The sequence below is a fragment of the Mastacembelus armatus genome, chromosome 12 (assembly GCF_900324485.2).
Source record: "Mastacembelus armatus chromosome 12, fMasArm1.2, whole genome shotgun sequence".
NCBI classification, from domain to species: Eukaryota; Metazoa; Chordata; class Actinopteri; order Synbranchiformes; family Mastacembelidae; genus Mastacembelus; species Mastacembelus armatus.
Genome location: NC_046644.1, coordinates 12,020,996 through 12,033,545, shown reverse-complemented (window position 1 = coordinate 12,033,545; position 12,550 = coordinate 12,020,996). Strand labels below are relative to the sequence as shown.

The 12,550-nt window shown below is 39.6% G+C and overlaps 1 protein-coding gene across 1 annotated transcript; it reads left to right on the top strand.

Moving 5' to 3' along the window:
• The first annotated feature begins 35 nt into the window (after window positions 1–35).
• On the top strand, window positions 36–11,124 carry sgsm1b (small G protein signaling modulator 1b). The gene is made up of 25 exons (XM_026297852.1): window positions 36–119; window positions 239–282; window positions 1,831–1,906; window positions 3,624–3,786; window positions 3,951–4,103; window positions 4,312–4,379; window positions 4,486–4,628; window positions 4,716–4,847; window positions 5,022–5,146; window positions 5,232–5,299; window positions 5,384–5,547; window positions 5,672–5,801; window positions 6,230–6,356; window positions 6,439–6,503; window positions 6,615–6,760; window positions 6,884–7,012; window positions 7,093–7,266; window positions 7,419–7,487; window positions 7,802–9,025; window positions 9,103–9,227; window positions 9,314–9,396; window positions 9,506–9,615; window positions 9,699–9,795; window positions 9,883–10,050; window positions 10,207–11,124. The coding sequence occupies exons 1-25, from the start codon at window positions 113–115 to the stop codon at window positions 10,293–10,295; spliced, it is 3,879 nt and encodes a 1,292-aa protein (XP_026153637.1). The 5' UTR covers window positions 36–112; the 3' UTR covers window positions 10,296–11,124.
• The last annotated feature ends 1,426 nt before the right edge of the window (window positions 11,125–12,550 follow it).

Genomic DNA, 12,550 nt, shown 5'->3' with positions numbered 1-12,550 from the left:
TCGTCGCTAAGAACACATCGTACATCTCGGAGCATCTCTACCTTTTAGCCAGTGCTTTCAAGACCAAAAAAAAAAAAGCTTAAGTGTCAGTCGCTACATCCTTCCTGGAGCGATGGGAGGTAGGTACAACCCGCTGTTATTATTTCCCTGTCGTGTACAAAACATTATTCATTGCCGACACTGCATTGGATCAGTAGTATATGTATATTTATCCTATGTTTTTTCCCCTCTGTGGCAGAGGCCGAGACGCGTCAGAAATTGCTGCGCAATGTGAAGAAAGAGGTTCGTTGCATTGAATTTTTACACTTAATGTCTACGAGGGTTGTAAGCATAGACAATGTGTGCGTGTGTGCGTGCGTGTGCGTGTGCACGTCGATTATCAGGTTGCATAGGGATGTTTATGATAACATTGACCGTTTTGCAATGTAAGAGTGGATGCAACTGGGCTGCCGGTCTGCTTTTGGCCGCTGGTACACTGGCGTAAGGTGATGATGACAAGGATGATGATGATGATGATGATGACGGTAACAGTTTACTTATGATGCCGGTGATGCTGATGATTGTATGTCAGGGAGTGGGATAAACTACATGTTCAAGAAGACGCATACAGATTAATTTGGTTCTATACAGACAAACCTGTGCCTGGAGAAGTCTCTCAATCTCTCTTTCTCTTGCTCTGAAGGAATAATGGTTAAATTGAAACGCCATCCTATTATTCAAAACTCAAAGGTGTGACCTTGAAACATGTTTCATCTGACATTTTAGTATGTGTGTTCCATAGCAACCCTATAAATACAAAAAGTCTAAACCAAGCTGGATCTTACTGATTTATGAGTCATTTGGATATTAATCTACGTAGAAATTACAGAGAGCACACTGCAGATCATTTCAGTGACTCCACGACTCCCCAGGGAGAGAAAACAGAATGTTTTATTCATTGCTGAGAAAGCTGGGTACTTCCAGGCTTATTATGTTCGTGCTCCCCCTCACCTGTGACTCATTGCCTCTCAAACATCCATGATTCTGGTACCAGATCCTGCAGCAAGGAGGCACATAGCTGGACTGGAATAACACATTTCAGCAAGTTCAAGCTGATGCAGATGTCTTATATATTGCAAAGCAGACGTGTCAGGTTGTTTATTCATATAAAGGAAAAAAAACATGATTTTTTTTTGCTTCTATGTGCCATAGAATCTTTATGTTCAATAGTTTATTTGTAATGAACCATTGTTGAATTGTGAATAGGAGTCTATGGGGTTTAAATAGAATATTCCTTAAGAAGACTCAAAGGTCTATTACAGTAGGAAAATATTATATCATCCTGTGAACACTGAACACAACGTCAAATCAGAGAAGGAAATAGTCTTGTCATAGTTTAGAACTTAGTTACCGAAAGACCAAGAGATCAGCTGAGCCGAGGTTGTAGCGTTGGAACATTTAGGGGATGAGTCTTGCCTGCCATGCCTGTTTGTGCATGAAAACAATAAAGGGACAGAAGAAGGATTTTGAACTCCAGGTCATGTTTGGCCAGCACAGTGTCAGAGAGGACACTTTTCCACACTCACACTGGGACCCTACCACATCATATCACTGGCAGTGTATCTGCTTCTTATTAAGTTATAATTGAGCAATACTTGGTACTTTGTAGATGAAGGCAGAAATTAACTAGTTAGTTGTTTTATGTGTCAGTGTCATAAATGTCTTGTGTCATTGCCTGTTGAAACATATTCTCCTATTCCTTGCTGTGCTTCTTGTTTTGACTCTGTTGTCTCATGCAACTGCATCAGACAGATTAAGTCCTGTCTCACCATGCACCGTTTTCTCTTGTAGGTGAAACAAATTATGGAGGAGGCAGTAACAAGAAAATTTGTGCATGCAGATAGCAGCCACATCATATCCTTCTGTGGTAAATGTTCTTTATTATACATATTCTTTTTGCATTGCACAGTACCGTATTGTTCTTCAGTAGAACCAGTTCAAAATTCGGGGCACATGCTCAAAGCCTTTTCCATTGGCTTTAATGTTTAATGTTAACTTACATGCGTCACTAGAAGAAAAGTCTAGACAAAATAAATAAGAGTAATAGAGTCATTTTGTGGCATAACTTGTTTTCTGTGTTCTTGGAAAATGTAGGTCTATATTTTTTGCTTGAACAGTTCAGCTTTTCTATCCAATTTCAGAGCTTAAACCCGAGAACGTGCAAAATAACTAGCATAAGTTAATGTTTTGGTTACATCGCATTTACATGGCCATCCATCTCTCTATCCAACAATTCTCTGCAGGTTCTTTGCAGTCATGTTGCACTGGTCATAGGGGATCCTGAGGCATTTACATATATAATGTCAGAAATTATATATGCAAAAAGCAGAAACGTATTTTAGTGGTTCCCAAACTCTATGCTCTCCTGTCCATCAAAATCACAAACTGTTTTTTGGTGATGAGGGACAACCCTGACAAAGGCCAACATCAACTAGAAATGTGTTTGACTTCCTGTCAAAAATAGAGATACAACTCTCACTCTGGTTATATAAATACTGGATGACTCATGGCAACATCCCCGGGGCTAGAGTTGTAAGTCTTTTCCAAGTCAGCACATGTAGATTGAGTGAAAATACCCATGACCCCTCTAGTGCCTGGAAAGAGTTACTCCAGTTTTCCAGAACCAGGATGGAATCTGCATTGTTTCTACTGGATTTGAGGTTTGAGGTTGGAGCCTCCTTTGCAGCACCCTTGCATAAGCTTTCATCATGGATGCTGATCAGTCTGATACCCCTATAGCTGGAGAGCACCCTCCAGTCCCTCTTTTTAAAGATAATAGCCACCCCCTTGGTCTGCCAGTTCCCCATCACTCTCCCCTACCAACATGCAACACTGAAGAAGCCTATCACTCAAAAATCCCCAACAATCTCAGGTACATTAGAGACCTTCATCATTGATCTGGATGACGTTTCCCCTGATTCTTTATACTCTGCCCCCTTCCTAGAGGACATGTAGGGCCAGTTCAAGAGCTTCTGATGTTGTCCATGTTCATTCCACTGGTCCAGTGATATCCCCAGTTAGGGTCAGTAGTTCTTCTCACAGATGTCAGCCTGGGCTACGCCCTGGTATGTATTGTACTGTACAATTACATGTACATAATATTAGTTGACATCACTTCATTAAGTCCTGTCACCTCCTATGAGTTTGTCCTCACAGTATAAAATGATCCTTTACAGTCTGTTCAAGCAATGTAAATCCTGTTTATTTTCATAATGGTATTAGTCATTTCTATTTTTATTGAACAGGATGGATGGATGCATATGTATAAAGAAGACCAACACCTTTCCAAGGTGTTGATACTAACAAGGAGTGAGGCATGTGTGATTCACATCCCTTATATCCTAGCAACAGTAGACAGTGTTGGTTAGATTACTGTCTATTCCTACTTGTGCCCACCTTTCACCTGTTTTTTTATTTTAAAAAAATCTTAAGCCTTGAGCCTTTCACTGAGAGGAAATTATGTTGTTCGTAAAAGGCAAATAGAAATGTTCCACTATAGGAAGATAAAAATATTGTTAAAATAGAATTTTAAAAATGTAAAACAAGATTTGACTAATACTGTGTGTGTTTCTGTGTGCGTACAGCTGTATTGGAAGCCTGTTTGCTTCATGGGCTGAAGCGCCGTATTGCAGGCCTGCTGTGCAGTAATAAGGTTGCAGCACTTTTTATGAAGGTGGCAAAAAGCTTTTCGCCTGCTGAGGAACTCTGCCAAAAAGTCCAGGAGTTGGAACAGCTTATTGAAAACAGGTGAGAATTTAACTTGTGCCTGTAAGAAGCCAGTGACATAATATTATTATATGTATTGTTTGTCTTTTAGTCTATAATTGCCCTTTATTTTTTAAACTGATTTCTGAGGCCATACTATTCTCATTCAAATATTTCATCTGTCATGTTTCTTTACTGTTTTTCAGAAAGCAGAACAATTCTTCATTGAGTAATGACCGCAGTCGACAGTCTAAATTGGCCAACCTCCCTCCTCAGGCACTGAAACACCTGTGGATAAGAACTGCATTGATGGAGAAGCTCTTGGATAAGATTGTCCTGTACTTGGTAGAAAACAGCAGGTATTGCTATATACGAAGCATTAACCACTGGCTGCAGAAGATGCTCTCATCTCTTCAGTTAAAGGAATAGTAGGAATAGTTCAGGTGGTGCTAAAACAATATTGAGCTTTCCTTATATATGTGAGAATAGATCTAAGTTGTTGTCACTTTTTCTATTCTCCACACTGAAGTCCTAAAATCAAAATTTTCTCAATATTGTTTTCTGTAGTGCCTTCTATGAGAAAGAAGCCATGCTGATGGATCCTGTGAATGGACCAATTCTTGCATCTCTATTGGGTACGGCCAGATTAGAGCATAAAAATAGTAATAATGTAATATATAATAATATATATAAAATATATAATCATATCTGCATTACTTAACAAAGAATGTTGTTTTGCAGTTGGTCCTTGTGCTTTGGAGTACACCAAAGTTAAGACTGCAGACCATTTCTGGACAGATCCTTCTGCTGATGAGCTTGTACAGCGGCATCGCATCCACAGCGGCCACTGTCGACAGGATTCTCCATCCAGACGACCTGCCCTGGTCAGATAGTTAAGGAATTATTTTGTGGTAACAGCTATGTATAATTGTATTTCATATGTGTAATACATGACAGTTTTCTTGTATCAGATCCAGAAGAGACAGTCCAGTGGTAGCATGGATGATCGCCCGATCATGTGGGTGAGGGAGTACGTTGAATCACTCCATCAAAACTCCAGGGCCACACTTCTGTTTGGAAAGAACAATGTCCTGGTGCAGCCAGTATGTGTTTTTCTTTCCTTTTTATTGTAATAACAACGCAACACTACTATCTGCTTTAGGAAAGGGAATAGAGGCTTGTTGACTTTTTGGGGAACTTGGGGGATCTGTTAATTGAATTACACTCAACCTACATAAACAGTGTTGCAATCATAAAGCTCTCTCCTCTGTCCGCAGAGAGATGACATGGAGGCCATCCCTGGCTACCTTTCTCTGCATCAAACTGCAGATCTTATGACACTGAAATGGACCCCTAATCAACTGATGAATGGCAATGTTGGGGAACTAGATTCTGAGAAAAGGTTAGTTATATGCATAAAACCAATTCTAATAAGAATGAGATCGTGTTTTTACACAATGGCTCACATGCACTTATTTTTCTTTCAGTGTTTATTGGGATTATGCGATGACTATTCGTTTGGAGGAGATTGTGTATCTCCATTGTCACCAGCAAGGTACAGTGATAGCCCCTTATATGTTTTCAGTCACCCACAGTAGGAGTTTAAAGAGATATTTATGGTGTGGTTGTGTTACTCTAGTGAACAGTGGCGGGACAGTTGTTTTGGTGAGCCAGGATGGGATTCAGAGACCTCCTCTACATTTCCCCAAAGGAGGACACCTACTCCAGTTTCTCACCTGCCTGGAGACCGGTCTGCTACCGCACGGACAGCTGGACCCACCACTGTGGAATCAGAGAGGAAAGGTCAACATTAACATAAGCTAATGAAATGCATCCTTGCTGTATTTACCTACAGCCATCATCTGCTTTATATACTGCTTCGACTTAGTTATGCTTGCTCAAGATAAATTTGGCTTTCCATTCACAGGGAAAGGTATTTCCCAAATTGCGACGGAGAAGTCCTCATGGCTCATGTGATTCCGTATCAGATAAGGAAGATGACGAAGCAACAGATTATGTGTTTCGGATCATCTTTCCTGGCAATCAGATGGAGTTCAGTAAGTGTCTTCCTGTTCTGCCTCCCCACGATAATCTAATGAAGAATCATCAGAGATTACATTCCTGATTACATTATGCTCTAATTTCACTTTAGATAAGTCTGTTTTTTCTTTGGTTTACATTCAATGTGCAGTTTTCTAATTAATTTCTCTCTAAAACTTAAACTGTTAAAGATCCAACATTTTAGTGCCTGTGTGTTTATGTCACCTTATAGTTCTGTCAACAAACATGATACATTGCATGGACCTAGAGTAATTTGTCTGCCACGTCTCCATCTCCAGCCTCTCATTTGGTTTGTTTTTACCATGTTTTAGTTTTCTCATTGTTTGCTGACATGCACTTTTGTTGAAATATCATTTTGTTTTATTTGCTTGATCATGATGATGCTGATAGTAGCAATGGTAATGATAGCTATTATGCTGTGCAGTGGCTCTAGAACTGATGGACCAAGGAGTGAACATGTGGCAACCAACACCGAGAAAGTCCTCGTGCTCTTCCTGCTCACAAAATGGCTCTTCTGATGGCTCTCTGCCTAATGGCTGTAATCAAGAAAGGTGAGTGTTTCCTAGGGACAGGCTGTAGTCTACATCATGATTATTCTACTTGACTAAGTCTGCCATTTTTCTACTCTCCCAGGGCCCCCTTGAAGCTCCTTTGTGACACCATGAAATACCAGATAATCTCCCGTGCTTTCTATGGATGTGAGGGCGACGACATCTGATTTAACTTTGATAAATTTAGCAATAATTTTGTGGAAACTGATCTTGGTGAAAGACCTTGCCTATATGGAAACTTTCGTCTTTCCTCCCCAGGGCTTGCTTATTGCCGTCATCTATCCACTGTTCGTACCCACCTTTCTGCTCTTGTCAACACCACTATAGTTGATCCTGATGTGCCGTGCGATGCCCGGGGAGGCCTGTCCATTGAAGTCTGGGGCAGGTTCCTCAAGGACAGCTGTGTAAGATTCACACCTGAGCACCAGTTCATCAAATATATTGTGCTCATAATCCACTGCGGTTTTAAATGATTCTTATTGTTCATTGTGTGAGGTCATTAAAAAAAAAAAACCTCTCTTGTTCAGGCCTATGAGGAAAAGGAGATACACAGGCTTGTGTATTTCGGTGGTGTTGCCCCTTCACTACGCAGAGAGGTCTGGCCCTTTCTGCTAGGCCACTATCAGTTCACCATGACTGAGAAATCCAGGCTGGAGGTTTCTATTTGCTGACAGACTTTACACATACACCGTGGGGGTATGTTACAGTCGATGTTTACACAAGGCTTCTATTTCAGATTGATGAGCAGCTGCGGACCATATATGAGCAGACTATGAAGGAGTGGCAGGGATGTGAGGCCATTGTACGACAGAGGGAGAGAGAGAAACACGCTGAGGCACTCGCCAGATGTTTGTCTGGAGCCAGCGTGGAAAGAGGACCTGTGCAGCGAGACGCCACCATCAGTACAGATGCAAGTTTAAAATGCATTTAAGCAGCCATTATCTCAACAGAAAAATAATGGAAAATGTTTGTGATATATTGATGAACTATGTAATTGCCTTAACTGACAGTTCTGCTTTTATTTTGTTTTTGTCTCTTGGGTGATGCTTTTCCTCACTCCAGTCTTCTCTAAGTAGCAGTTCAGATCATCAGAATGCTCATTCACAAAGTGATTCCAGCAATAGCGTACAGGTAATGTGTTATAAGCAACAACATAGTAGCTACTGTATCACTAATAATATATATATATATATATATATATATATATCAGTGCATGGTTTGTCCAATTATTACAACTTATTTGTAGTTAACTTATGGGTAGTCATTGGCCTCCATTCATTTCAAAACATTATTATGGTCAAACAGAAACTGCTGGAATTAGTAAATAACTGGACAAACAAATTTTAACCTAATGAAGGTGCTAGATGAAAAGTCATTTACTGTTACTGTTGTTACTGTTGGATCCATACTATACTAAATGTTAACCACTTTTTTTTCTTTGCCAGGCATTTGGATTGAATTGGATTGAGGCAGTTGATCAGATTGAGGCTGATCCCAGGCCTGAGGATGAAGTGCAGCATAGTAGTCCAGTGAAGGACATCCCAAATGCCACTGCAGACTCTCCACACCTTCTTCCCTGCGATCCCACCTCCCCAGATTTCTCAAATCAACATCCAGATGCAGAAAAGACAACAGAGATTGCTGCCTCCCAGCAGTCAGCTGAAGAATCAGATATCTTAAATGAGAAAATTACAACTGCATCACAGTCAGGGAGGGAAGATGTACTGGGCCCAGAATCCAGGAACAAGGTTTCAGAGACAGAAATGGTGAAATCAGTTTCAGAAGGTGAGTTAGCTGAGGACACTGGAGTTAGTAGGCCAAAAGAGACATCTGCAGCTGAGGAAAAACCTGAAGATGATGACACAGCACATGAGGCATCTAATATTTTAAAAGCAGTAGATACTAATATAAATTTAAAATCTGCCCCAGAGAAAACTAATGTTCTAAAACTAGAAACTGAGATTCACAATGAATATTTCCAAGCACCTCCACTTGGAGAAACCTTGTCTTTTCAAACACACAAGAACAAAGATCCTGAAGTGGAGCCATTCTGTCCACCTAAAGTGGAAAATGCCACTAATCAGCCAGCTGAAAAAAAACCTGAAACAGCTTCTGAAATGAAACCATCACAAATGATGAAGATCTGTGCCACAGAGCCAGAAACAAAAGATGCTGAGACAACAGTTTATGAGTTGGCTGAAACCAAAAAGGATAAAGCTTTAGAAATACCATTTGAGAAACCTGGTTCAGATTCACCTGTCAGACAAGTACTGAATGCTCTTCAGTCGGCATCAAGGGGAAGCCTTTCACTATCGTCCCACTCCCGGCACTCGCCAGACACAGCCGATTCAGACGACTCTCCCTCTGCCCTGGAAATGGAGGACATTCCTGCAGGGATAACATGTATGACTTCTGAGAATATTAAGGCCAGGCCTTTGACAGGGCTTGCTGCGCCGCCAATCTCACTGGCACAAAGAGAGAAAATGTTATCTGAGGAGCTCGCTCTAGATCACCATCTGGACACAGCTTGTAACACCAGCCCTGAGGGCACTGACTTGGGTCTTTCTGAAGAGGAGCCTGAGATGGAGAATATACTCACTGAACCAGAGTCTGCAGAAAGGGGAGGAGACAACAAACATGATGAATCTTCAGAGGACCAAACATATTCCGTAAGCGTTACACATGATACACATGCTCCCTTTTAATCATATGCATGTATTAACAAAATTCATGATTATTTTTGTAGCAAGAAACACTGGACATGTACCTGATCAACTTGCATCGCATTGACAAAGATGTGAGACGTTGCGACAGAACATACTGGTACTTCACTCCTGAGAACCTGGAGAAGCTGCGTAACATTATGTGCAGGTAATTGTGTCATCATGTTAAATATCCACAGAGGCTCTTGCAACCTGGAAACAAAAAAATCTGAAGAATCTGCTCTGTCTTTCTAGTTATGTATGGCAGCATCTGGATACAGGTTACGTCCAGGGCATGTGTGATCTGCTGGCTCCCCTACTGGTTATTCTGGATGATGGTCAGTGACACTTTTTTAAAGGGCAAACTCAATAAATATCACCTCTGCATATGTGCATGTAAATGGCTAAACAACTTGTTAAAAGTGTGTGTGTGTGTTCTGGCCACAGAGGTCATGGCATTTAGCTGCTTCACTGAACTGATGAAGAGGATGAACCAGAATTTTCCTCATGGAGGTGCCATGGACTCTCACTTCGCTAATATGCGTTCTCTTATCCAGGTATGTACATATACAGTACATGCACACATGCATACTTAACCAAGCTGCAGGGTAATAATGCTATTTTGTTTTCACACTAATAGATCCTGGACTCCGAGCTGTTCGAACTGATGCAGCAGAATGGAGACTACACCCACTTCTACTTCTGTTATCGTTGGTTCCTACTAGACTTCAAACGAGGTGATGGGAAATCCAGACACCATAACATTTGCCTTAAATTGCCCGAGTGCTGAATGTGATCTGATGTATTGCTGTTTTTCCAAACAGAAATGGTATATGATGACGTGTTCACTGTGTGGGAAACAATCTGGGCAGCCAAGCACACCTCCTCTGAGCACTTTGCCCTCTTCTTTGCTCTGGCACTTGTAGAGATGTACAGAGACATCATCCTAGAAAATAACATGGACTTCACAGACATCATCAAATTCTTTAACGGTAAGATGAGATAAAACACATAAGACACACATTTGACATAATATTTTCTTGTCAAATGACTTAATATAAGTACTAAGAAAAAATAAACGATTCAATCTGTTATCTGTGCTTATGTATTTATATTACATTTTCAGTATATATATATATTTTTTTTAGAAATGGCAGAGCGACACAACGTCCCCCAGGTCCTGATGATGGCTCGAGACTTGGTCCACAAAGTGCAGACTCTCATAGAAAACAAATGATTTACAATGCTGCTATTTAAACCTCTTCAATTCTTTATGCTAAATTGTTTCAAGATACTGACGCAGCCTCATAATATTTATGTATTCAAGAGAAAAGGAACCAGTGTTAATGAAATGCAGTGATTGGTAAGTGCTGAAAAGATAGCTGGTCATTAAAAGTGCTCATTATAGATCTACTAACAACTTCTCTCCACTCCTTTTGATATTCAGGAGATGCTTTGTATTGCCAGTACATTTTTTTCAAAGTGTTAATGCTCACTTAGTGAATGTACCCTTGTTGAAACTGCTTCAGGATGTTTTTTATTTTGCCTTAAACTTAGCTATTTTTTCAGGGAAACAGCAACCAAATTCTTCACTGTATTATTCAAGATTCATTTTGTTAAGTTCTACCTATAATATCTATCAATAGTATTATTTTGCTGAAATTGTAGCTGCAGTGATTAAACATGTGATATACTTAAATATATTTTCTGTAATATCTGGTGTTATTTGATGATTTGGTTTTGTAAACATTAGATGTAGCACTGATCCCCATGTTTATACATGTTGAAAATGAACTCTGCTTGTCAACCACTTAACCTTTCATTGGCTGCTGAAAACATTATCACACTAACAGGTTTTGCTTTTGCCATTTGTTCTCCACCTTCCTCAGTTACTTTTATGTTCTGTACAGCTAAGTGGTGTAGAGAACGCACCCTCAGTCTTGATGGGCTTACGTCTTTAATATATTCATTTGAAAGGGCAGTCACGTCCTGCTAAAATGCATCTGTTGCCCTCCATTAACTAGGAGAGGTCACTGACCAGACAGTAATGGTCATCAGATTTACTACTGCACACCTTAATTCCACACACAGGAGTTTCTGCTGGTTTGACTCGATATCATGCTGCTTAGACTAAGTTAAGCTACTTGGAAACATTTATCTTGTTAAAGGTCTTTGTAGTCTCGTAAACACCAGAAGTATTACATTTAATGAGTTCATTCAGTGGTAGCTATTCAGTGGTATGTAGCCATGGATATCATCTGTTCTTTATGTATAATTTCTGAGTGGGACATTTAATGTGTGGTTTTCCAGAAGCTAATGCCCTTGAGATTGTGATGTCAACATATACACTGAGACAATCTTTTTTTTGGTAGAAAACAATCCCAATGCAATCCCAGTGAAGTGAATTTGATCTGTTGGGCAACATTTTTGGAGATGTCTATTTAAATATCTGAACTGGTTAAAAACAACTATCTACATGGACAGATACCACCAGAGATTAAGTCAGGAAATCTGGTTTGTTGGTGCCACTCATAGCTACATAATCGCCAAAGCACACCCGTGTTTGGTTCAGTGTGGCTTAAATCTCAGTGTTTGTCCCCATAAGATATTGGCACACATGCTGCAGTATTGTTGTTTCTGTATTGCTGTGTTTGTCGTCAGATGCTGTACTGTATACAATGTGTTAAAAAGAAATTGACTTACTGTACAAAAACCTAAGCCAGAACACATTTATTAAATGCAATATAATGTCTGTATATGGGCTTTACCTGATTATAAGGAACAGAAAGATCAAAATATGCCATTGAAAAAAAACTATATTTTTATTTTTTCTGTCTTCTCAAAGTCACCTGGTATAATTTATTGTGGATTAAAAATATATTTTGCATTCCATGTGCCCTGTGTGTATTTTGAGAACTTAAGTTTAGTTACTAAAATAAGACTGAAAAAGAAATTTCCAAGCTTGATACCAGCTTTGGCTGACGTTTTTAACATTTGAAGCAGAAGTAAAACATTTTTAATAAATGTGGATATGTCAGTATTATTTTAGGATTTGTGTAACAGGTTAATCTATTGACTGAACACAAAAGCCACTGGGTGTATGTATAGTAGATGTTAATATATATTAATATTCACAGCCATGAGACAAAACAGGCTGCATAACCTACTTGAGGCAATGAGTTAAAAGGTAGTGTTATATAGTATAGGCATCTCAAAGCAGTAAAGAATTGGACATTTAGCATCAGTGTCAACACAGATATGATTTAACCTTTTGTAAACGTTGCAATGACTGTTCTAACAATGTACAAACTTTAGGAAAAGGAATCAATCACTGTAAAAGTTTACGTTTTATTGGTAAAGGAAAAAAAAGTGAGATGCATACAGATTGATGCCTACCTACAGACCACCCCGGTCAGATGTCCAGACATTATTAAAAAATAATCTGACAGGTGAGACTCACAGTCAACTGTATTATTCTAAAAGGCTCACTAA

Excerpts from the sequence above, each read along its gene's own strand:
- sgsm1b (XM_026297852.1), top strand. Across the intron at positions 5,147-5,231 it reads GAACTAGATTCTGAGAAAAG|TGTTTATTGGGATTATGCGA; the intron begins GTTAGTTATATG and ends TTTTTCTTTCAG. Across the intron at positions 10,051-10,206 it reads CATCATCAAATTCTTTAACG|AAATGGCAGAGCGACACAAC; the intron begins GTAAGATGAGAT and ends TATTTTTTTTAG.